The sequence below is a fragment of the Muscardinus avellanarius genome (genome assembly GCF_963383645.1).
Source record: "Muscardinus avellanarius genome assembly, chromosome: 16".
Classification (NCBI taxonomy): Eukaryota; Metazoa; Chordata; class Mammalia; order Rodentia; family Gliridae; genus Muscardinus; species Muscardinus avellanarius.
The window spans coordinates 68702974-68729686 of NC_137802.1; the positions used below are offsets into that span (position 1 = coordinate 68702974).

At 47.6% G+C, this 26713-nt stretch overlaps 1 protein-coding gene across 2 annotated transcripts in view; it reads right to left on the reverse strand.

Moving 5' to 3' along the window:
• Positions 1 to 26713, reverse strand: part of GRB2 (growth factor receptor bound protein 2) — a gene marked incomplete at its 5' end in the record, with an annotated part of 73003 nt that overhangs the window by 1518 nt on the left and 44772 nt on the right. Inside the window, 2 exons of one of the 2 annotated variants that reach the window (XM_080713430.1) lie at positions 2848 to 2970; positions 12587 to 12684. In XM_080713430.1, the coding sequence (XP_080569556.1) occupies positions 2848 to 2970; positions 12587 to 12684 (221 nt within the window). The remainder of the gene's footprint in view (positions 1 to 2847; positions 2971 to 12586; positions 12685 to 26713) is intronic. The other variant, XM_080713431.1, reaches the window with a different exon arrangement.

Genomic DNA, 26713 nt, shown 5'->3' on the forward strand with positions numbered 1-26713 from the left:
AAAAGGCTGGGCGTGGTGGCGCACGCTTATAATCCCCGCGCTTAGGAGGCTGAGACAGGAGGATCGCACGGGTTCGAAGCCAGCCTCAGCTACTTAGTGAGGCTTCTACAACTTTGTGAGCCCCTGTTTCAAAATGAAGAATAAAAAAATGAGGCTAGGGGTGCAGCTCAGAGGTAGAATGCCTCTGGGTTTGATCCTTAGTATCACAAAAAAAGAAGAGAAGGAGGAGAAAAAAAGTAAGAGAAAATAAGATGAGAAGGTCTGAAAATACTGCCAACAACTCTCTTGTAACCAGGAACAGTTCAATTTTCAATTCAGGATTTTTTTTTTTTTTTTGGGTGGTACTGGGGGTGGAACCCAGGGGCTTTTCTACCTCCGGGTTATACTCCCAGACCTATTTTCTATTTTATTTGGAAACAGGGTCTCACTAAGCTGCTGAGAGCCTCACTCAGTAGCTGAGGCTGGCTTCGAACCTGCGCCATCCTCCTGTCTCAGCCTTCCAAGCGCGGGGATTAGAAGTGTGCGCCACCACGCCTGGCTCCATTCAGAGATTTTAGTTTTCTCTTTCTATGAGAAAAATGTCTCACAATAAAAAGGACATGCTGGGACACTAAAAGAGGCCCAAGCATCAAAGAAACAATGACTCCATCACCAGACGACACCCTTCGCTGCGGAGGTGGCAAAAATGACAAGAGTGCGGTGAGCCACGGAGGCTGTCATGGCGACATCTGCCGGAACAGCAGCTCAGCGAGGGCTCTGCTGTCCCATTCACTGCCAAGTCCTCAAAAGGCACTCCGAGAACGTCTGTGCGGTGAATGGAGTCTCCTTCAGTTTGAAAGCTTGAAGAAATGGAACACTTCCTAAACACAAGCCAGTAGGTGGCAGCACTGAGCGTTAAGCCAGAGGGCTCAAGGGACCAAGTGTTTGCAGGGTGCTTGCTCTCCTATCCTTGGGGATGCAGTCCACTACCCGGTGACTCCAAACACAGATAGTGCGAGCCCTCTCTTCTTCCCCCACCACACACACATGTACCCGGTTAAAGCTTGACTTCCAGTAAGAGATTAACAATAATAGAACAATTGTAACAAAAAGCTCTGGTCTAACCCAGGGTCTCACACATGCGAGGAAGGCGCTCCACCACTGAACTGCGCCCTGCCCTCATTAGTTCTTTGTTTTGAGATGGGGTCTTGCTAGGTTGCCCAGAATGGACAAGAAAAAAATGTGGACCATGAGAAGGCCTCGGGAGGAAGGGCGTGTCCAGTGGCACTGTGACCACGCAGATTCACTCAGGGACGCCTGCAGTGAGCACAGCAATGGCCATGTTTGAAATCGCCTAGTATGAGCCGGGCATGGTGATGCCAGCCTCGGCTACTTAGTGGGGCCCTCCGCAACTCAGCGAGACCCTGTTTCAAAATAAAGAATAAAGAACAGGGCCGGGGTGTAGCTCAGAGGTAGAACGCCCCTGGGTTCCATCCCCAGTACCACAGAAAAAAAGGGGGGTTGGGCTGTAGCTTGAAGGTGGAATGCCTCTTAGTTCAACCCTCAGCACCGAAAATAAAGAAAAGCATAGTAATATGAATCTTTTATTTATTTTTATTTTTTGTGGATTGAGCCCAGGGGCATTCTACCTCTGAGCTACACCTCCAGTTCTAATTTTTTTTTCTTAATTTTTATTCTGAAACAGGGTCTTACTAGGTTGACGAGAGCCTCATTAGTTGTTGGAAGTTGTCTTCGAACCTGTGATCCTCCTGCCTCAGCCTCCCAAAGTACTGAGATTACAAGCATGTGCCACCATGCTCAGCATGAATGTAGAAAACATTAAAAATATAGAAACTAGCTGGGTGAGGTGGCTCACGTTTGTACTCCCCGTGCTTGGGAGGCTGAGACAGGATGATCGCACAGGTTCGAAGCCAGCCTCAGCTACTGAATGAGGTTCTCAGCAATGGAGTGAGACCATTTCAAATAAACTATAATATAGGTCTGGGAGCATACCCTGGAGATAGAAAGCCCCTGGGTTCCACCCCTAGTACCATTAAAAAAAAAAAAAAAAAAAAAAAAAAAAAAAAAAAAGCCGAGCGTGGGGGCACACACTTGTAATCCCCGCGCTTGGGAGGCTGAGACAGGAGGATCGCGCAGGTTTGAAGCTAGCCTCAGCTACTTAGTGAGGCTCTCAGCAACTTAGTGAGACCCTGTTTCCAAATAAAATATAAAATGGGTCTGGGAGTACAGCCCAGAGGTAGAAAGCCTCTGGGTTCCACCCCCAGTACCACCAAAAAAAAAAAAAAAAAAAAAAAAAAAAAAAAAAAAATCCTTACTTCATAGATAGGTGTGATTAGCAGAATCTTTGAAGTTCCAATTTATGTTCAACATGACTGCCAAGGTGGTAAGACTCTGTCTTCCCCATTCACTGCTTACCAGCTCCCTTCCACACTTAAACTTATACTGGGCAAAAAAACATTTCCCGACCCTCTCTGTAACCTTTTGAAGCTACGTGAGAGGCCTGCGCCGGGGCTGCTAGACTGCTCCTTGGTACAGGCGGCTGCGATGGCAACCAGCTGCTCCTCAGATAGCAGCAGGAGCCCCACCAGGGCAGGCCACGCATGGTGGGGCCCGGGGGACATGGCCGGCGCGTGCTGTCTGAGGGGCTGCTGCCAGCTCAAGACCCACCCCAACACAGAGGAAGACCTAGCGCTGCCAGAACCGTTTCTTTATGAGAACGCAGAAGCTAGGATTTGGAAGTGAAGTTACAATACTGAGCAGGCTAAACCCCTAAGAGTTTGTGTGTAGCCAGACACCTGACCAATGGCCCAATTTAGTCAGCCAGAGACTCCAGCAGGAAACACTTACTTGACGGAGAGGGAGAAATCCCCAGGCGCACTCTCACTCTCTCGGATTAGAAAGGCCCCATCGTGCCGCTGTTTGCTAAGCATTTCTTCTGCCTTGGCTCTGGGGATTTTGCCAAAAAACCACCTAAGGAAGGAAGGCAAGCCAGTCAACATCTGCTTCCCCAGAAAGAAACGGCATGTCCAGCTTTGAATGCAAGTAACAGGACGCCGCTTGCCAGAGGATGGGGCTGGTTCTTTACCCTCTGGTCTCAATGTGCCCAAGATGGGAGGGTGTTGGGTTGCGTTGTCCCCGAGATAGACCTTCAAAGAGCTCCAACCCACTCCACTTCGCAGAGAGAAACATCTGGGCACCATTGAAGGAAGACACTTGAAAATGGGCACCCAAGCCCAAGTCCAGGCCTCTGGATGAGCAGTACAGGAGGGACACTGGGGTGGACAGCCCTTCTCGCAGCCAGTGGATATGGTGGCAGCAGGGCCACACCTGCTAATGGGCTATGAAAAAGTCAGGCGTGGTGGTGCATGCTTGTAATCCCAGTGCTTGGGAGGCTGAGACAGGAGGATTGCACAGGGCACAGGTTCGAAGCCAGCCTCAGCTACTTAGTGACGCTCTCAGCAACTTAATGAGACCCTGTTTCCAAATAAAGTATAAAATAGGTATGGGAGCCAGGTGTGGTGGCACATGCTTGTAATCCCAGCATTTGGGAGGCTGAGACAGGAGGATTGCGCAGGTGTGAAGCCAGCCTCAGATACTTAGTGAGGCCCTTTGCAACTCAGTAAGACCCTGTTTCAAAAATAAATAAATAAAGAATAAAAAATAGGGCTGGGGGTGTCGCTCAGAGGTACAATGCCCCTGGGTTCCATCCCCAGTACCCAAAATAAAACAAAATAAAATAAAATAAAATGGGGTATGGGAGTGTAGCCCAGAGGTAGAAGGCCTCAGTATTCCACCCTCAGTAACACATACACACACACTAAAAAAAAAAAAAAAATAGGGCTGGGGGTGTCACTAGGAGGTACAATGCCCCTGGGTTCCATCCCTAGTACCCAAAATAAAATAAAATAAAATAAAATAAAATAAAATAAAATAAAATAAAATAAAATAAAATAGGTATGGGGGTGTAGCCCAGAGGCAGAAGGCCACAGGGTTCCACCCTCAGTACCACACACACACACACACACACACACACACACACACACACAATAAAAAAAATAGGGCTGGGGGTGTAGCTCAGAGGTAGAATGCACCTGGGTTCCTCCAATAAGAGGGCGATGAAAGCAGCATCTACCAGTTACCGCGGCCGGCACTCCTCTTGGGTGTCTTTCTGGGCCATGTCCCAGTGCTCAGCTTCCCAAAGCGTCAGAAAGGGGCTGGGGTGGGCTCAGCAGTACAATACCTGCCTAGCAAGCATGAGGCCCTAGGTCTGACACCCATCACCACAAAAATAAAATAATAAATAAATAAATAAATAAAACAAAACACAACATAGGCCGAGTGTGGTGGTGTATGCCTATGAGCCCACTTACTTGGAAGGCTGAGACAAAGAATTGCAGGCTTGAAGCCAGCTTCAGCATTTTAGAGAGATCTGTTCAAAATAAAAAATAAGGGCTGTAGCTCAGTGGGAGGGTTCTTGCATACATGCATTGCCTTAGGTTCAGTAACCAGCACAAATAAATGAATAAGTCAGTAAGTACAGAGGGCTGGGGGTATAGCCTGGAGGCAGGACACCCCTGGGCTCAATCCCCAGGACCCAAACAAACACCCCCCCAACACACAAAAAACAGCAAACAAACAGCCAGGGGTGGCGGCGCAGGTTTGTAATCCCAGCATTTGGGAGGATGAGACGGGAGGATCACGGTTCGCGGACAGCCTCAGCTACTCAGTGAGGCCTTCTGCAACTCAGTGAGACCTTGTTTCAAAATAAAGAATAAAAAAATAGGGCTGAGGGTATAGCTGGAAGGTAGAATGCCCTGCCCCAGGTTCCATCCACAGTAACACACACACACACAGCCCTGGATAGCAAAAGAAACACAACATAAAGACATCATAATTTACCACACACACAACATAGTTCCCAAATCAAGATTTTTCATCTGAAGCAAGTTACAGATGCTTCTGTTCCCAATATGATTTCACTTTGGCTAGAAAAAAAGGGAGGCTGAATTCATGGAAAATTGTGGAAGCAACTGGCCTGTGGCTCACTGGGAAGAAATGGGGGACACCTCTATAAGAGCAGGGCAAGGCGGTCTGTTACTAACGATGCTCTTTTCACAATCATCTTCCAATTTTTTTTTTTTTTTTTTTTGGCAGGTCTGGGGATGAAACCCAGAGGCATTTGACCTCCAAGCTACACCCCCTGCCCTATTTTAATTCTTTATTTTGAAACAGGGTCTCAATAAGTTGTGGAGGGCCTCACTAACTGAAGCTGTCCGCAAACCGCAATCCTCTAGTCTCAGCCTCCGGAATGCTGGGATCACAAGCGTGCGCCACCACGCCCGGCTATCTTCCAATGTTTTGCTATGATTAATAATTTTTTGTGGTGCTGGGGATTGAACCCAGAGGCATTCTACCTCTAGGTACACCTCCAGCCCCCCGTTTTTATGTTTTGTTTTGAAACTAGGACTTGATAGGTTATTAAAAGTCTTGCTACTTGCTGAAGCTGTCCCGAACTTGTGATCCTCCTGTCTCAGCCTCACAAATACTGGGATTACAAGCATGCACCACCATGCTCGGCTTGTGTTTCTTCCTTTCTCCTTTTCTTTTTCTTATTATTCTGAAAAATGATCTAAATTAGCTGGGCGTGGTGGCGCACGCTTGTAATCCCCGTGCTTGGGAGGCAGAGACAGGAGGATGGCGCAGGTTTGAAGCCAGCCGCGCGCGCTGGCTCAGGAGACCCTGTTTCCAAATAAAAATGTAAAAATAGGTCTGGGAGTGTAGCCTGGAGGTAGAAGGGCTTCCAGGAACCCCAGTACCAAAAAAAAAAAAAAATCTAAGTTGTGGAGGGCCTAAGTAGTTGAGGCTTGCTGTGAGCCTGCGATCCTCCTGTCTCAGCCCCCTAAGTACTGGGATTACAAGCGTGTGCCACCAACGCCTGGCTTTTTATTATTATTATTATTATTATTATTATTATTATTATTATTATTATTATTAAACTTATTTGCAGTACTGGTGATGGAACCCAGGGGCATTCTAACTCTGAGCTACACCCCTAGCCGTATTTTTTATTCTTATTTTGAAACAAGAACTCACTGAGTTGCAAAGGGCCTCACTAAGTAGCTGAGGCTGCCCACGAACCGCAATCCTCCTGTCTCAGCAGCCTCCCAAATGCGGGGATTACAAGGGTGCACCACCGCACGCCCAGCTTGTTTTATTATTTTTTATTTTATTTTTAAGATTTAAAGAAGTTTATTAAAAAGATAGAAATACAGAAAATAGAAATTCAGAAAATAGTTACAGCCCTATGCCAAAATGGCATGAGGGGGGAGGGTGGCCCAGGCCAACTCACCACTCCCCCTTGTTTTATTATTTTTTAAAAGCACAAACATTTATAGCCAAGACCCATCTTACATGATAACTAGCATCCATTTAATGTGCAAACGATAATAGCACGTGTATTAAATAGTTCACTGAAGTTATAAACTTAACCTTTCTATCTTATAAGCAACCCTACTGCAAGGCGTTTCTAATACACGGCACACAATGACCTTCAGGCAGGTGTGCAGAGGCGGCCTCAGCTACCCGAGGCCTCATCCTCTTGCTCTCTCCCACCTGGCACAATCAGATGCCAAGTTGCAAAGGAGCTGGTATAACACATCCACCTGCTTCTACAAATGCTCAGGGGTTAAGTCCTGTGGTGCCTGGGAATCAGGCCACATGAAAGAAATCGCAAACTCAACAGGCCAGAGGATTTCTAAAGATGAAAACAGCTGCCAGTATCAAGGCCGCTTGGACATTTTTGGAGAGCGCACTGAACGCGTGAGAAGCCTCAGCAGCCTTGCCCGCGTGCCCCCGCTGCACGAGGGGGGGGTGCAGGTTCTCCACAGCACCCCTGTCCTCCTGGACTTCAACATCTTCCCACCAGGACCACTAACACTGAGCAACAACCCACCAGCCCTTTTTGTTTCCAGATAGGGTCTTGCTATATTGCCCAGGCTGGTCTCAAACTAGATTCTCCTGTCTCTGCCTCCCAAGTCACTGAAATTACAGGCCACAGCCCCTCACTTTAAGGTATAGAGTAATTAATATAAATTGAAAAGGTCTAGATGTATTTGAAGTAAAAATAAAACTCAAGACTTCCTCAATCCCCACAAGCACTGACTATTGGCAGCTGTATGGGTGTGTTTCAAGACCTTTCCTTATGGGCAGACATTCATAAATTTGCTAAGTTGCAGTGTTTTCTCCCCCCCAGTCTAAGATCATCTTAATTTTATTTCCAATTTAAAAGAAAATTGTAGGCCAGGTGTGGAGGTGCACGCTTGTAACCCCAGCATTCGGGAGGCTGAGACTGTAGGATCACGGTTCACGGACAGCCTCAGCTACTTAGTGAGGCTCTTTGCAACTCAGTGAGACCCTGTTTCAAAAATTAAAAATACTGCCGGGCGTGGTGGCGCACGCTTGTAATCCCCACGCTTGGGAGGCGGAGACAGGAGGATGGCGCAGGTTCGAAGCCAGCCACGTTGGCTTAAGAGACCCTGTTTCCAAATAAAAAAGTTTAAAATAGGTCTGGGAGTGTAGCCGGAGGTAGAAGGGTTTACAGGAACCCCAGTACCTCAAAAAAAAAAAAAAAAAAAAAAAAAAAAAAAAAAAAAAAAAGGAAGGAAGGAAGGAAGGAAAATACTGAGCTGGGCGTGGTGGCGCACACTTGTAATCCCAGCATTTGGGAGGCTGAGACAGGAGGATCCTGGTTCGCAGACAGCCTCAGCTACTTAGTGAGGCCCTCTGCAACTCATTGAGACCCTATTTCAAAATTAAAGAATAAAAAATAGTGCTGGGGTTGTAGCTCAGAGGTAGAATGCCCCTGGGTTCCAGACCCAGTACTGCAAAAATAAATAAATAAATAAATAAATAAAATTCATTAAATAAAGATCTGTGGAGGCCAGGGGTAGTGGCACACACTTGCAATCTCAGCATTCTGGAGGCTGAGAGAAGAGGATCGTGGTTCACGGACAGCCTCAGCTACTTAGTGAGGCCTTCTGCAACTTAGTAAGACCCTGTTTCCAAATAAAGAATAAAAAATAGGGCTGGGGGAGTAGCTCAGAGGTAGAATGCCCCTGGGATGAATCCACAGTACTGCAAACAAAAAACAAAAACCCCACAAAGGTCAGTGGATCTGCTATTTCATAAAATACACTCACATCCCCTCTCTGAAAGACGTCCCACCGAGCAGAAGGGACAGTACACTGACGAGGAGCTGTCGCTCTCAGTTAAAACATCTAACCTCCACCACTTTAAGTTCCCTCAACGTTTCTTATCATTTATAAATGGGACAGACCTCCTATAATTTTTTTGTAGTGCTAGGGATGGAACATAGGGTCTCATGCATGCTAGGCAAGCACCTACCACTGAGCTACACTGAGCCTGACAAGCTTAATGGTGGCACATTTACGAGTACATCTGTACAGTCCAATGTTCTACAAATCTTTAAAAGAGGAGTCTGTACAAAATAGAAGCAGCAAGGGAGGAAGCCAAGTGGAGGAGAGATTTATTTTCCAATTTATTATTCATGGCACGCTGCAGGCTCCCGTCCACATGCACTTACCAAGCACACACGTGGCTCTGCCCAGCACGCACCGCTCAGGACTGCACCGCGGCAGCGGTCATTCCCAATCTGCTTTTAGTATGTTAACATAAAGCCACACTAGGTGAGGTGAGGTGAGGCGGTGCTCTCTTTTATACTTTCTTTTTTCCAAAGAATGGGGGGTAGGCTGGTGTCTGTTCTGCCCCACACCTCTGCCCACCCAGGCACGGCAGCCCCTCAGTGGGAACCGTGCCTGTGAGGCCGCGGCTCCACGGGGCACAAGCGCCGTCTTCCCCGGCCATGTGGCAGACACGGACCAGGAGAGCTTCTCGCTCTTCAGCCAGAGAGCTGGTGTGGGCACTTCCCCATCAGACGTCACCCCAGAGCTCTGCACGAAAGGGGCGCAGGAGCGACTCGCTTCTTTCTTTTTTGTGGTGCTGGGGGTGGAACCCAGGGGTATTCTACCTTTGAGTTACCACCCCAGCTTTACCTCCCTCCCTACCTCCCTATTTATTTTGTAGTACTGGGGATGGAACCCAGGGGCGTTCTACCTCTGAGCTACATCCCCAGCCCAATTTTTTTATTCTTAATTTTTGAAACAGAGTCTCACTGAGTTGAAAATGGCCTAAGTAGCTGAGGCTGCCTGTGAACTGTGATCCTCCTGTCTGAGCCTCCCAAATGCTGGGATGACAAGTGTGTATTACAAGGGTGTGCCATCACGCCCGGCTCTATTTTATTTTTTATTTGGAAAAAGCATCTTGCCAAATTGGTAAGAGCCTCACTAAGGTGTTGGCTTGAACCTAAATCCTCCTGTCTCAGCCTCCCAAGTACTCAAATTACAGGCAGGAGTCACCATGCCCTGCTGAAAGTGACTTTTGAATCAACTGTCCAAAGAAGGTCGCCTTTTCTATTTTTTTTCTCAACAGTCAGATACAAAATGCTACCAGGTACGGCCCTGTCTCAAAAAAAAAAAAAGTATACAGGGTATAAAGGGCTGGAGGTGCAGTTCAGTGACAGTGTTCTGGGTTCCATCCCCAGTGCCACAAAACAAAAAACCCCAAAATGCCCATGTTACCTGAAACTATCTAGAAAAAAACTAAGATTCTGAGCCACGGGTCTTGTATTTAATATAAAAATCAGAGTATGGTTATTCTCCTGGGTTCCCTTTCAGTCTGAAAACATGAAAATGAAAAGGAGCTGAAGCTGGTTTTATCATCGCTGGATCCGGTGCTGTAACTAGCAAAGCATGGCTCTTGACCTAAACTTGCCCTGTTTCTGTGTGGCCTACAACCAAGGCTGCTTTTAAGATGTTTAGCTGGGCGTGGTGACACGTGCCTGTACTCCCAACACTTGGGAGGCTGAGACAGGAGGATGACAGGTTCAAAGTCAGCCTCGGCAACTTAGTGACAGTCTCAGCAACCTAGAGGCCTTGTTTCCAGTAGAAAATAAAATCCAAAGCTGGGCGTGGTGGCGCACATTTGTAATCCCAGGATTCGGGAGGCTGAGACGGGAGGATCACGGTTTGCAGAGGGCCTCAGCTACTTAGGGAGGCCCTTTACTCAGCGAGGCTCTGTTGCAAAATAAAGAATAAAAAATAGGGCTGGGGGTGTAGCTCAGAGGTACAATACCCCCAGGTTCCATCCCTAGTACTGAAGGAAGGAAGAAAGGTCAGTCCACCTGCAGGTGTAGCTTGAAGCTAGAATGCCTCTGGGCCCAGCCTTCAGTACCAAAACAAACAAAATATTTAAGGTGGGTGAGGTGGCAATCGCTTGTAATCCTAGTACTTCAGGAGGCTGAGCCAGGAGGACTGCAGGCTCTGGGACAGTCTCAGCAAATAGTGAGACTCTCATCAATCTATCAAGACCCTACTTCCAAAATAAGAAATAAAATTGTGTGTGTGTGGTGTAGAGCATCGCAGAGGTATGCCTGGCATGGACTGCCAAAAGAACAAATTTGAGCTGAGTATGGTGGTACACGCCTGTAGTGCCAGCACTCAGGAGGCTGAGGTGGAAAATCATTTGAGCCTAAGAGGTTGAGAGTAGCCTGAGCAACACGGTGTGCGTGTGTGGGGCGGGGAGGGCCAGGCATGGTGGCCCACACCTGTAATCCTGGTACTTGGGGGCCGAGACAAAAAGATTACAGGTTTGACGAGAGCCTTGGCAATGTAGCAAGACTCTCAAGCAACGTAGTGAGACCCTGTTTCCAAACAAAACTAAAAAGGGCTGGGGTAGCCGGGCGTGGTGGCGCATGCCTGTAATCCCAGCGTTTGGGGAGGCTGAGACAGGAGGATCGCGCAGGTTCGAAGCCAGCCTCGGCTGCTTAGTGAGGCTCTCAGAAACTTACTGAGACCCTGTCTCCAAATAAAATATAAAAAAGAGGTCTGAGCTGGGTGTGGCGGCACACGCTTGTAATCCCAGCATTCGGGAGGCTGAGACCCGAGGATCACGGTTCGCGGACAGCCTCAGCTACTTAAGTGAGGCCCTCTGCAACTCAGTGAGATCCGGTTTCAAAATAAAGAATAAGGCCGGGTGTGGTGGCGCACGCTTGTAATCCCCGCACTTGGGAGGCTGAGACAGGAGGATCGCGCAGGTTCAAAGCCAGCCTCATCTGGCTTAAGAGACCCTGTTTCCAAATAAAATATAAAATAGGTCTGGGAGTGTAGCCTGGAGGTAGAAGGCCCCTGGGTTTCATCCTCAGTACCACCAAAAAAAAAAAAAAAAAAAAAAAAAAAAAAAAAAAAGAATAAGCCGGGCGTGGTGGTGCACGCTTGTAATCCCCCAATTTGGGAGGCGGAGACAGGAGGATCGCGCAGGTTCGAAGCCAGCCGCACGCGCTGGCTTAGGAGACCCTGTTTCCAAATAAAAAAATGTAAAAATAGGTCTGGGAATGTAGCCCAGAGGTAGACGGGCTTCCAGGAACCCCAGTACCACCGCCCTCCCCCAAAAAAGAAGAAAAAAAATCTAGTAAAAAAGAAGAGACGAGACGAAATGGGACTGGACGAGAAGGAATCCAACTTGTGGTCAGGATCTGCCTCAGTACTTGGGAGAAAAGGAGCGAAGAGGTGACAGGTACATGGTGGCTGGTGGCAGTGGGGAGGGCCGGGGTTACCACGTTAAGTCACCCAGAGCCTCACTTGGTGTTGCCCCTTAACAGCACTCAAGGCCCAGCACCAAGAGCTGGGGCTTCCCCTCACACACGAGCAAGGCTTGCAAACGACTGTTTTACCTTTCTTGGTACTGGGGATTGAACCCAGGGGCATTCTACCTCCAGTTCCTTTCTTTTTATGTTGAACTAATTCTCACTAAGTTGCTGAGGGCCTTGCTAAGTTGCTAAGGGTGGTCTCAAAAATGTAATCCTCCTCTCAGCCTTTTAAGTACTAGGATTACAGGTGTACATCACTGGGCCTAGCTTCATTATACATTACTTTTTTTTTTTTTTTTGATGGGTCTGGGGATGGAACCCAGGGGCATTTGACCTCCAAGCTACACCCCCTGCCCTATTTTTTATTCTTTATTTTGAAACAGGGTCTCACTAAGTTGTGGAGGGGATCACTAAGTAGCTGAGGCAGTCCACAAACCGCAATCCTCTGGTCTCAGCCTCCGAATGCTGGGATTACAAGTGTGTGCCACCACGCCTGGCTTTATACATTACTATTAACATGTACAATCAACATGCTTTGTTAGTTTTCTAGAGAGACAGAATAGTATGACATCTATTCTAGTGGCTACAATTTTTTTTGAGGGTCTGGGGATGGAACCCAGGGGCATTCTACCTCTGAAAGAATTTTTATTCTTTACTTTGAAACAGGATCTCACTAAGTTGCGGAGGGCCTCACTTAGTAGCTGAGGCTGTCCGCAAACCGATCCTCCAGTCTCAGCCTCCCGAATGCTGGGATTATAAGCGTGCACCACCATCCCTGGCTCAGTGGCTACAATTTTAAACACAGTATTTGAAATAGGCAGGTGGGTATCCTCCCGCCTGGGAAACCAGAGGTGCCTGACTTACGGGTGTGGTTTCATTTCTATGTAGTTCTTGGGAATGAAGCCGTCCTTCCCGTTGAGCTCTGCCTTGTACCAGTTTTGATCACATTCTTCATTCAAAACCTGAAAAGAAATAAGACGAGAAAAATCAGTTAGCCTCAGCTACTTAGCAAGAGCTTTTTTCCAAATAAAAAATAAAGCAGGGCCAGGCATGGTGGCACACGCTTGTAATCCCCGGCGTTGGGACGTGGAGACAGGAGGATCGCGCTGGTTCGAAGCTAGCCACGCTGGCTTAAGAGACCCCGTTTCCAAATAAAAATTAAAAAAAAAAAATGGGTCTGGGAGTGTAGCCCGGAAGTAGAAGGGTTTTCAGGAACCCCGGTACCACAATAAATAAATAAATAAATAAATAAATAAATAAATAAATAAAGCAAGCAAGCAAGCAAGCAAGCAAGCAAGCAAGCAAGCAAGCAAGCAAGCAGGGCTGGGGTAGAGGTTAGATGCCCCTGGGTCCCATCCTTCCACCTCTGTATCCCCACCCACTCTCTCTAACTCTGATGTCTGTGTATTGACATTTATTTTTAGCACTGGGAATTGAACCCAGGGACATTCTACTTCCAAGCTACACCCCAGCCCTATTTTTTATTCTTTATTTTGAAACAGGGTCTCACTGAATTGCAAAGGGCCTCACTAAGTAGTAGATGGGGCTATCCAAGAACTGTGATCCTCCTATCTCAGCCTCCCAAATGCTGGGATTGCAAATATGAGCCACCATGCCTGGCTCCACTCTGTCCTGTTTTTAATCTTCTTTTGAAATAGGATCTAAGTCACTGAGGGCTTCAAAACTTTATTTTCATACTCCGTTTCAAAATAAAGTAAAAAAAATAGAAAAAGCCGGGCGGGTGTGGTAGAGCACGCTTAAAATCCCCGCGCTTGGGAGGCTGAGACAGGAGAATCACACAGGTTCGAAGCCAGCCTCAGCTACTCAGTGAGGCTCTCAGCAACTTAGTGAGACCCTGTTTCCAAATAAAGTACAAAAAAATAAGTCTGGGAGTATAGCCCAGAAGTAGAAATCCCCTGGGTTCCATCCCTAATACCACCAAAAAAAAAAAAAAAAAAAAAAAAGCTCTTGGGTTCAATCCCCAGTGAGACAGACAGACACGCGCGCGTACACACACACACACACACACACACACACCCCATTATTTTATTTTATTTATTTATTTATTTGGTGGTACTGGGGTTCCTGGAAGCCCTTCTACCTCCGGGCTACACTCCCAGACCTATTTTTACATTTTCATTTTGGAAACAGGATCTCCTAAACCAGCGCGCGCGGCTGGCTTCGAACCTGCGCGATCCTCCTGTCTCCGCCTCCCAAGCGCGGGGATTACAAGCGTGCGCCACCACGCCCGGCCCAACCATTATTTTAGCTGGGCATGGTGGCACATGACTGTAATCCCAGTACTTGGGAGGCTGAGACAAGACAACTGTTGAAGGTTTGAAACCATCCTTTGCAACGTAGAGAAGCTTGTAGCAACCTAGCAAGACTCTATTTTCCAGTAAATAAAATTGAGCTGGGGGTATATCTCAGAGGTATAATGACTCTGAGTTCATTCCCCAGTAACACCAAAAAAAAAGCAAGCAAAAAAATCTCATGTCATTTTATTAAAAACTATAATGATAGAAAATTATGTAAAACATTCATGCTGTGCATGGGCGGTAAAAACTTGTAATTCCAGTACTTGAGAGGCTGAAATAGGAGGACTGCAGGGTCGTGACCAGCCTCAACAACTTAGTAAGAGCTTTCACAACTCTGTGAGACTCTATTTCAAAATAAAATAGGGCCGGGGGTGTATTTCATAGGTAGAATGCCCCTGGGTTCAATCCCCAGTATCATCAAAAACAAGCAAACCAACAAACAAACCCCAACAAACCCCACATCCACTTTTGTGTGTGTGGTACTGAGGATGAAATCCAGGGGCATTCTACCTTCAATCTACACCCCCAACCAGCCCTATTTTTTATTCTTTTTTTTTTTTTTTTTTTTGTGGTACTGGGGGTGGAACCCAGGGGCCTTCTACCTCTGGGCTACACTCCCAGACCTATTTTATATATTTTATTTGGAAACAGGGTCTCTTACGCCAGCGGAGGCTGGCTTCAAACCTGCATGATCCTCCTGTCTCAGCCTCCCAAGAGTGGGGATTACCAGCGTGCGCCACCACGCCCTGCCTATTTTTTATTCTTTATTTTCAGTCAGGGTCTCGATGAGTTGCAAAGGGCCTCACTGAGGAGCTGAGACTGTCCACAAACCCGGATCCTCCTGTTTCAGCCTCCAAATGTTGGGATTACAAACGTGCACCATCACGCCTGGCAGCATTCACAATTTTTATCTTCATTTAGAAACAGTGAAGGGTGCTATGTCCAGCAGACGTCTTTTGTTGCTCATGAAGACACGCTGGTGATCTGGGTGTGGTGGCACAGGCATGTAATCCCAGCTACTTCAAAGGCTGAGATAGGAAGACTGCACACTCAAGCCCAGCTCGGGCAACTTTGCATGACCCTGTCTCAAGATAAGAGTTGGGGATGTAGCTTAGTGGTAGAGTGTCTCTGGGTTCAATCCCTAACACCAAACAACACACACACACACACACACACACACACACACACACACACACACACACACACACACACACACACACACACACACACACCCCACTTAGTGTTAGAGTGTCTCTGGGTTCAATCCCTAACACCAAACAATACACACACACACACACACACACACACACACACACACACACACCCCACGACAAAGGGAAGAGGACAAAGCTTAGGAAAGTGTTAACTCCACTAGGATCACTGCCCATCCCCGCACAGAATAGAGCTCCTAACAGCCTTCCAGAAGCTACTTCAAAGTTGCTTAAGGCCAGGTTTTTGTTATCTACAAAAAAGGGGCAGTTAATTATCTTATAAAGCACCATCCAATGTTCAGTAGGTTATAAACAAGAGCTTTTTTTTTTTTTTTTTTTTTTTGGTGGTACTAGGGGTGGAACCCAGGGGCTTTCTACCTCTGAGAAATATCCCCAACCCCATTTTTTATTCTTTATTTTATTTTACTTTATTTTTTTTGCAGGTTTAGGGATGTAACCCAGAGGCACTCAACCTCCGAGCTACACCCCCATCCCTATTTTTTCTTTATTTTATTTTATTTTTGCGAGTTTAGGGATAGAACCCAGGGGCATTTGACACTCCCTACCCTATTTTTTATTCTTTATTTTGAAACAGATTATCATTAAGTTTCGTAGGGCCTCACGAAATTCCTGAGGCTGTTGAGAACCACGATTCTCTGGTCTCAGCCTCCCAAATTCTGGGATAACAAGCATGCACCATCACTCCCGGCTTATTCTTTATTTTGAAATAGGGTCTCACTGAGTTGCAGAGGGTCTCGCTAAGTAGCTGAGGCTGTCCATAAACCGCGATCCTCCTGTCTCAGCCTCCCGGATGCTGGGATTACAAGCGTGCTTGTGTGCCACCACGCCTGGCTGAACAAGAGTTTTTCTAAATTTCTTAGGAACTCCTGCACTGCTCAGAGGCACACACTGAAGAATTTTTGGAAGATAAAGGAGAGTTCCGCTGACAAGGAGCTGACTGTGGCCTAGATGGGCGTCAAAATGGAATACGGTAATGACAGAAAAAGTCAGTATGACCTGTGCCTAACAGCCTTGCAGAAAGAGACGAGTGTGCACATACCAGGAGCTCCTGGAACAGCACACCCTGTCACCTTTACTAAGGGGAAATCCCCTAAGAGGTGTCCTCCTCTGCCAATAAATGAGGCTGCACAGCAACTCCAAAACCTGGGACGAATTTAGAATCATGGCTTTCTACAGCATAAAATTATTACTTGTTGTTGAGCATGCTTCTCTGTCCCAGAAGGCAGGGAAATACAGAACTGGTTCTCTTAAAGTAATGCTTGGATACACAAGTGCTTACCATTTTGGTTATCTGGAAATTCTGGCATCCAGAATATCACCAGACGTTTCTGTGCCTGGCTTTAAACCTCTTCACGAGCCGGGTGGGGATGCGCACCAATCCTAGCACCTGGGAGGCTAGGACAAGAGAATCTCGGGCTCCAGGCCAGCCTCGGTCATTTAGTGAGACCCCGTTTCAAAAGAAAAGAATAGCCAGGCTACACTCGTAATCCCACCATCTGGAAGGCCGAGACAGGAGGATGCTGTCTGAAGCCAGCCTCAGCTACTTAGTTAGTTGCCCTTTGCAACTCAGTGAGGCCCTGTTTAAAAAAATAAAGAATAAAAAAGAGGGCTGGGTTTTTTTGGAGGTAGAATGCCCCTGGGTCCCATCTGCAGTACCACTCACACACAAAAAGAATAAAAAAAATAGGACTGGGGGTGTTGCTTGGAAGTAGAATGCCCCTGGGGTTCCATCCCAGTGTTGCGAGAAAAGAGAAGAAAAGAAAGAAAAAGTTAAACTTTTTTTAAATGCTTAAGTAACATAGCAGCAGAGGACACAGAGCACAGCAGAGGGGAGCAGAGCCCGGGCCAGGGCGTACCTCCAGGGCCTGCAGCTCTCAGAGAGCACGCCACTTCCATCAGCGCTGCTTACAGCCTGCCCAGAGCCCTGAGACCAGGGAAGCTTGCTGAGCAGGGCCTCCTCACAAACAGGTGAGCTCACAGCTGAAGCTACAAGGACGGAGGCCAGCCACTGCCCAAGGCTGTGTTCTCCTTCCAGCCCCCACGTTCCCTCAAGTTATGACTCAGGAGCCACACTAAACATTACAGGGTAACGGAAGCAGACTGAGAGATGAGATGACAAAATGGGGAAGAACCAAGTTCTAGTGAAGGCTCAGCCCCCCCCCCCACCAAAAAAACCCCACCACTGCTGACGATGCTGACCCACATCAGGACAATTTAAGAGACAGGAATGAGGGAGCCGGGCGAGGCGGCGCACGCTTGTAATCCCAGCGTACGGGAGGCTGAGACAGGAGGATCGCGGTTCCTGGACAGCCCCAGCTACTTAGACCCTCTTCTTTGTAGTACTGGGGGTGGAACTAAGGGGCCTTCTACCTCTGGGCTACACCCCAGACTTACTTTTATTTGGAAACAGAGTCCAAGTTACTGCTGAGAGCCTCACAACAAGTTGCTGAAGCTGGCTGTGAACACACCATCTTCCTGTCTCAGCCTCCCAAGTACTGGGATTACAAGAATGCGCCACATTCTACCTCCGACCTATACCCCCAGCCCTATTTATTATTCTTTTCTCTTTTTTTGGTGGCACTGGGGTTCCTGGAAACCCTTTTACCTCCGGGTTACACTCCCTGACCTATTTTTATATTTTTAAAATTTGGAAACAGGGTCTCTTCAGCCAGCGCTTCGAACCTGTGCGATCCTCCTGTCTCCGCCTCCCAAGCGCAGGGATTACAAGCGTGCGCCACCACGCCCGGCAATTATTCTTTATTTTTTTTTATTTTTTTTATTTTTTATTTTTGGTGGTACTGGGGTTCCTGGAAGCCCTTCTTCCTCCGGGCTACACTCCCAGACCTACTTTTTTACATTTTTGTTTGGAAACAGGGTCTCCTAAGCCAGTGCGCACGGCTGGCTTCGAACCTGCGCGATCCTCCTGTCTCTGCCTCCCAAGCGCGGGGATTACAAGCGTGCGCCACCACGCCCGGCATTTATTCTTTATTTTGAAACAGGGTTTCACTGAGTTGCAAAGGGCCTAAGTGGCTGAGGCTGAACCGCAATCCTCCTATTTCAGCCTCCCAAATGCTGGGATTAAAAGCACATGCCACCACTCCTGGCTCCAAGTCCTATTTTTTATTCTTTATTTTGAAACAGGTTCTCACTAAGTAGTTGAGGCTGGCTGCGAACCTGTGATCTTCCCGTCTCAGCCTCCTAAATACAGGATCACAAGCACCCACTGTCACCACCATGCCCAGCTCAAAAAGCCTTTTTTTTTCTTTGCAGTACTGGGGATGGAGCCCTGGGCCATTCTACCTCTGGGCCACAACCCCAGCCCTATTTTTTATTCTTTATTTTGAAACACGGTCTCACTGAGTTGCAAAGGGTCTCACTAAGTAACTGAGGCTGTCCATGAACCACGATCCTCTTGTTTCAGCCTCTAAATGCTGGGATTACAAGAATGTACCACCATGCCCAGCTTAAAAAATACGCTTACTTATTTATTTATTTAATTTTTTTGTGGTACCAGGGATAGAACCCAGGGGCATTCTACCTCTGAGCTACACCCCCATCCCTATTTTTTATTCTTTATTTTGAAACAGGGTCTCACTGAGTTGCAAAGGGCCTCATAACATAAAAACCAAAAATGCCATTTATAGCTAGTCCCTGCATTATAGAAATTCAACATCAACCACTGAATTTCCCTTGGTCCTTTTCCTTTTCTCCTTCTCTCTTTCCTTCTGAGCATGTTACCACTTTTATTTATTTATTTATTTATTTGTTTGTTTATTTATTTATTTTGCGGGTCTGGGAATGGAACCCAGAGGCATTTGACCTCTAAGCTATACCCCTGCCCAATTTTTTATTCTTTATTTTGAAACAGGGTCTCACTGAGTTGCAGAGGGCCTCACCAAGTAGCTGAGACTGTCGGCAAACTGTGATCCTCCGGTCTCAGCCTCCTGAATGCTGGGATTACAAGCGTGCACCACCACGCCCAGCTACCACTTCTATTTTTTGAGACAGGGTCTTGCTAAATTGCTCAGGTGGTTTCCAACTTGCGACCCTCCTGCCTTGACTTACAAATTGCTGGGATTACAGACGTGTTGTCACCTTGCCCAATTCCCTAGTCCTTCTAAAACCCAGGTGATACTAGTTCAATCCCCAGCATCAATCATTCCCAAAGGAGCAATACTGAAACACTGCCATGACTAAAGACAAATTTAAAATTCCTAAACACACACTTTAAAAGACTATGACCCCTAGTTGGGCGTGGTGGCGCACATTTGTAATCCCAGCATTTGGGAGGCTGAGACAGGAGGTTTGCGGTTCGTGGACAGCCTCAGCTACTTAGTGAAGCCCTTTGCAACTCAGTGAGACCCTGTTTCAAAATAAAGAATAAAAAATAGGGCTGGGGAAGCTGGGCATAGTGGCGCACGCTTGTAATTCCAGCATTTGGGAGGCTGAGACTGGAGGATCGTGGTTCTTGGACAGCCTCAGCTATCTAGTGAGGCCCTCTGCAACTTAGTGAGACCCTGTTTCAAAATAAAGAAGAAAAAAATAGGGCAGGAGTATAGCTTGGAGGTTGAATGCCCCTGGGTTCCATCCCCAGACTCCCCCCCCCCAAAAAAAAAGACTATGACCCCTAAGAACAAAGGAAGGGGCAGGGCCCTGGCTAAGGTTAACACTCCTGGGAGAGCCTTTTAAAATTAATTCTTGCCTGGCCTGACCTGATAGGGCAGACTTGTAATCCCACTACTCAGAAGGCTGACACAGGAGGATCATAGGTTCAAAGCCAGCCTCAACAACTTAGAGAGGTTGTTTGCAACTTATGGGACCCCGTGTCTCAAAATAAGAAATAAAATTGGGTTAGGGGTATAACGTGGAGGTAGAATGCTTATGGGTTCTATTCCCAGTGCCAAAAAACCAAACCAAAACAAAAAAATCAGTTCTCTCCAGTTGTGTGTTACGTATTTGGCTAGAAACTGCTGGCATGCTTGTCAGCCGCCCTGAGCACAGCTGACTCAGTCTGAGGCCATACTGATTCATCATCCACTCCGCGTGCCTTACGATCACCACCTCCATCTGTTACAGGTTTTGTTCAGCATGAGAAACATCTTGGCTACTCTGCTTGATCTCCTATGTGCCAAACCATAGAAAACACCCACCACGCAGATAGGCCGTTAAGAACTTTCATGACGAGATAACCAATTTGAAGGTAGCTGGATAATCAAGGTTCCTGGTGCCACAGAAGCCTCCAACTGCTTCCTGAGCAGAGACAGCAAGTTTTCAGGTTTGCCTGACGGAGGCCTCCATTCTAAATGAATGTCAACGGCCACAGCTATCCGCAGGCCACAACTCGGTGAGGCTGGCAGAGCCTCCCAGCCAGGCAGGCGCGCACTTAGCTGAGGAGTAGCAACGTGGGAAGAAAGGAAATGCACCGGTTAGGTTTAGACCTCTCCAAAAAGTAAAAAAAAAAAACAAAAAACCAAAAACTGCTGATTTTGGTAGATTTATAAAATTGTATGTAAACAGAACACTAAGCTGGTTTAAAAAATGATTGAAAAGTATCTATGTAATGATATCGAACCAAGAGGGTATGTGTGTAGGTACTGAATTCAAGGGCTCTCTACTACTAGGCTAAACCCCCGGTCCTTACTGTTTTTTTTCTAAGACAGGGTCTCCCTAAGCCACCAAGGCTGGTCTACACTTGTGGTCCTGACTTGGCCTCCCAAGCAGCTGACAATGATACGGGCATGAGCCACCAGGGCTGGCTATCTTGAAGGAGTGGCGTGTACATGAGGTTTTGTTCTGAATGGGCACACAGCACCGCAGAAAGTGGGGTCCAGAAACCCTTGTTATCCCAGTACTTGGGAGGCTGAGACGGGAGGATCGCAGTTCACGGACAACTTCAGCTACTTAGTGAGGCCCTCTGCAACTTAGTGAGACCTCGGTTCCAAATAAAGAATAAAAAACAGGACTGGAGGTGTAGCTCAGGGGTAGAAAGGTAGACTGTCCCTGGGTTCCAGCCCCAGAGCCTCAAAAAAACCAAAACAACAACAACAAGCATATGATCTGTGTTCCTTGAGGAACCGCTTCAGCAAATCCTAGAAAGACTGGTCCCTGTGAGTTTGTTTCTTCAAGGAAGGAACAGCAAAGTAAAGGAAGTGATGGGGTCAGGCAGGCAGTCCTCCTGGAACGGGGCGATGCCGCCAAATGACACCACGTGGAGGGCCTCGAAAGGGCATGCCAGGCCTTCCCGCACGACCGCCCGCCGGCACTCTCTCCAAGACAAGGGTTGAGGGTGGATGAGCGCGGAGAAAAGTTTCAACCTGACCTGGATAATAGGAGGCCATGTCTCGGCTGGACTGGGAGAGAGGAAGTGTGGCTGCGGTGGGCCCTCCTCACTGGGGCGGGAGAAAAGGAAGATGCTTGCTTCAGCTCACACGTCTGACTCGTGACTGACTTTTGCAGGGTGTTTATGTTATTTCTGGTACTGGGATGGAGCCCAGGGGCATTCTACCTCTGAGCTACACCCCCAGCCCTTTTTATTTTTATTTTTGGAAGAGTCTCACTAAGTAGCTGGGGCTAGTCTTGAACCTGTGATCCTCCTGTCTCAGCCCCCCAAATACTGGGATTACAAGCTGTGCCACCACGCTGACCGGGTGTTTATTTTATAGCTTCGATTCTTCCAGCAACATTTGTATACAAGAGTCTAGAAGACTTTGGATTTTTTTTATTCTTCCACTGAATGACAGCAAGATTGATGTAGAGACAAAAAATGGCCACACACACAAAATTACATTAGGAGCCCAGGACAACTGTATGTTTTGTACTAAGAATTGAACCAGGGACAATTTACCTCCAAGCTATACCCCCATCCCTTTTTATTTATTTATTTTTTTATATTTGGTGGTACTGGGGATGGAACCCAGGGGTCTTCTACCCCCAGGCTACACTCCCAGACCTATTTTTTATATTCTATATGGAAACAGGGTCTCTTAAACCAGCTGAGGCTGGCTTTGAACCTTCATGATCCTCCTGTCTCAGCCTCCCGAGCGCGGGGATTACAAGCATGCACCACCACGCCCAGCTTTTACTTAATTTTAATTAATTTATTTATTTTTGGTGGTACTGGAGAATAGAACCCTTCTACCTCCTGGTTACACTCCCAGGCTTGTTTTATATTTTATTTGGAAACAAGATCTCTTTAACCAGCAAGGCTGGCTTCAAACCTGCACGATCCTCCTGTCTCTGCCTCCCAAGCAAGGGAATTACAAGTGTGCGCCACCACGCCTGGCAAATTTTATTTTTAAATTACGTCTAAGTTGCTGGGGCTTGTCTTGAGCCTGAAATCCTCCTGCCTCAGCCTCCCAAGTATTATTTTTTTTTAAAGGTAAGACTTCCTTTATGAGGTGTCTATCTTTTAGAAGGTAAGCAATTAGCCGGGCATGGTGGCTCATGCTTGTAATCCCAGCATTCAGGAGGCTGAGACCAGAGGATTGTGGTTCACGAACAAACTCAGCTACTTAGTGAAGTCCTCTGCAACTTAGTGAGGTCCTCTGCAACTTAGTGAGACTCTGTTCCAAAATGCTAAGGCTGGACTAGAGGAGCCTTGGGATACAAGGATGCCCTGCCGGGAGCCTGGGGCACTGAGATGCACACCAAGGGAGGTGCGGGGCTGCGGTGAGAATCAATTCAACAGAAAATGCCTGGGCTTCAAGAATGAGAGACCACTTAACCTCAGTGCAGGGGATACTGGGAAAGTTTCCCAGAGGAAGTGTGAACTAGGTTACATTTACTGTATCTTTTTTTTTTTTTTTTTGGTAGTACTGAGGATGGAACCCAGGGATATTCTATTCCCAGAGCTATACCCTCTTACCCTGATTTTTTTTTTTTATTATTCTTTATTTTGAAACAAGGTCTCACTGAGTTGCAAGGGCCTCACTAAGTAGCTGAGGCTGGCTGACAACCCTAATCCTCCTGTCTCAGCCTCCCGAATGCTGGGATTACAAGTGTGGCCACCACGCCCGGCTCTCTCCCAGCTCTAATTTTTATTTTTATTTTGAGACAGGGTCTCACTGGGTTGATGAGAGTCTCACTCCTTGCTGAGGCTGCCCGTGAACCTATGATCCTCCTGTCTCAGCCTCCCAAACACTGGGATTATAAACCTGTGCCACCATGCCCTGCTGTTTGGATCTTTAGTGGGAGGAAAACAGCTGACTTCTCAACTTGCTGTCAAGACAGATGGACTTTTCTTTTGGCTAAACTTAGGCAACTATCTAGAAGGCAGGTTACAGTTGCTTAAATTGAGAAGTAACGTCTTTACTGATCATATCAGAACTTCCTAATGGAAATAGCCCAGATAACCTCAAACTACAACTAACTCTTCAACAGTATCGTTTTGGCTACTGTCCTTTTCCTCTTGTTCACTAATTGAATCTTAAGTCAAGTTCTACACTCTGTCAACAAAACAAAAAACAAAGCCACTCAGACCAGGCCAGCGGTCACAGGCACCAGCTTCCCCAGTGCCTCTCCAGAGAACAGAGCAGGAGCCCCCAACACCCTGTGACCAATGGCAACTGAGTCCATCGCACCTAGGGCCTTCCTGGTTGAAGAGGCAAGCTGACTCAATCCACGCACAGCCTCTGGGACCCAAAAGCCTCAACAGAGAATGGTGCTTTAGGAGGCAAATGAACTGACATCTGCATAAGGACCCAAGGCTTGCAAACACTCCAGGCCAGCGTCCTTGCACTCGCCAGGTCTCATTCTCAATTAAAAAGCCAGTTTCAAACGCATTTCCACTGCTGAAGTAGTTAATGTAGCTGCAAATTAGGAGACCCCCCCACCCCCACCCCCCCGTGCTGGGAGTTGAACCAGGAGCGTTCTACCTCTGGGCTGCACCCCTAAGTTGCTGAGACAAGCTGAAGGAGTATACATGAGGGTCGGGGTTAGGTTCTGTAGGGAGCCCTGGGCTGGTGGAGGGCAGCGCTGTGTGCAGAGGGCTCCCGGGGTGCTCAGGAGAGTGGGAGGCGGGTGCACGGAGGGTCACTGCAAGCACAGCTCCGCTGCTGGCTGTGCCTTTCACTGCTCTGCGCATGACCCACGGCACAGAGGCGGGCACTACACCATGCGCAGGTCAGAGGACAGCAGGCAGGGCAGTACAGGGCGAGGCACTTGGGTTATTTTTGGAGAAGAAACTTCTTCTCCAAAATGTTTGGGGAAATAGTTTCATTTTCCACTAAATTTTTCTGGAAAGTGTTTTGCTCATTTATTTACTCACTTACTTTTGTGGTACTCGAGAGTGAACTCAGAGGTGCTCCACCACTGAGCTACCCCTCAGCGCCCATTCTATCTCACCACGGCCCCTGCCGTTCTCCCAACCTCCCAAGTACTGGCATTACAGGCATGTGCCACCACGCCTGGCTTATTTTATTTTGAAACAGGGCCTCACGAAATTTGAACCTGCCACCCTTCTAGCTCATCCTCTGGAGTACTGGGATTACAGGTGTGCACCGCCACACCTGGCTATCTCCAGCCCTTCTGAACTTTTTAAAATTGTGAAACAGGTCTCAGTTGCCCAGGCTGGCCTTAAATTTGCAGTCCTACCTCAGTCTACCAAGTATCTGGGATGACAGGTGTATGGCACTACACCCAGCTAAACCCCCTCTTTGAAATCTGCCATGGGTGAAAAGCCTCGTTTGAGCAGGCAGGCGTGCTTCGCCGCCACCTGCCTCAGTCTGTCAGCATCCTGCTCTCTGTATGGACCCCGCTCACAGGCCCCACCAGAGCTGTGACTATGCAGAGGCCCACAGAAGACAGAGGGGGCTGACTGAGTGACTGAGGTCAGGGTATTTGTTCCTCTGGCTCCTTCCCAGGGGAGGTCTGTGAGAACCTCCAACTTGCAACTGAAGGTCAGAGTCCTTACACCCTTACACCTCAAGGTTTGGGGAACTCCTCCCTTCCTTTGCCCCCCAGCCTTCCTCCTCTGTGTTTTCTGGAGCAACTACCTACACCTGGCAAACATTTTTTCCTTTTCTTGTCTTTCTTTCTTTCTTTCTTTCTTTTTTATTTTTATTTTTTTGTGGTACTGGGGATGGAGCCCAGGGACATTCTACCTCTGAGCTACACCCCCAGCCCTATTTTTTGTGTGTGTGGTACTGGGGTTCCTGAAAACCCTTCTGCCGCCAGGTGTGGTGGCGCACGCTTGTAATCCCCACGCTTGGGAGGCAGAGACAGGAGGATCGCGCAGGTTCAAAGCCAGCCGCGCGCTGGCTTAGGAGATCCTGTTTCCAAATAAAAATGTAAAAATAGGTCTGGGAGGGTAGCCCGGAGGTAGAAGGGCTTCCAGGAACCCCAGTACCACCAAAAAAACCCACAAAAACAAAAAAAAACAAAAACAAAAAACAAACAAACAAAAAAAACCCTTCTACCTCCAGGCTACACTCCCAGACCTGTTTTATACTTTTATTTGGAAACAGGGTCTCTTATGCCAGTTGAGGCTGGTTTCAAACATGCGCGATCCTCCTGTATCCGCCTCCCAAGCGTGGGGATTACAAGCATGTGCCATCGCACCCAGCATATTTTTTTTTTATTCTTTATTTTGAAACAGGGTCTCACTGAGTTGTAGAGTGTCTCACTGAGTAGCTGCGGCTATCCGCGAACCGCAACCCTCCTGTCCTCAGCCTCCCGAATGCTGGGATCACAAGCATGGGCCTGGTGGCCCCGCCTGGCAAACATTCTTGTTAATGAAGTCCCCTCATGCATTTCCTACCAGAAACATGACTATTGCCTTTGAACTCACCTTAGTTAATATTTAAGTGTCTGCTATACTGAAAGCATTTGTTAGGAAGCTGCAACAAAGGGAAAAAAGAAGACACAGGCCCTACCCTCACCAAGTGTTTACGAACTAAGGGAGCGTTGCATGTAATAACAAAGGAATGAGTAAAAAGTGGTGCGCCGTGGGCCGAACGTGGAATTCACGGCAACGCGCTTCCGTACTGGCTGCGGCGGAGGCGGAAGGCGTTCGTGTCTGGAGAAACTAGAAAAAGGACAACTTCAAACAGCCCCGAAATGGAGCAGGGCCCCCAAAGCAGAGCGAGTCAGTGTGTCAAGGATATAAGGAGGCATTTTCCCTTTTGGTTTTAATTGGGTTTAAGCACAGAAGGGAGCCATTGTTGTTTGAGGCACTTTGCTGGCTTCCTCTGCTGGCTACACACTGCCTTCCTGCGATGGAGCTGTCCTGTTTAAACAACAAATGGTACTCTGCGTGCCTTCTGGACAGCTGGCTGTGGTCATCAAGCAGTCGTCTCTCACAGGTAACCAGCTGGCAGTGTCACTCCACTGCAGACGCACTGCTGCCACCAGGGCAGCTATCCCTGCACCCCACCACGGGAAGGCTGGGTGCCCTACAGCTCTCTAGTCTCAAGGACGCAATTTCACGCAGGCTGGCCTGCAGG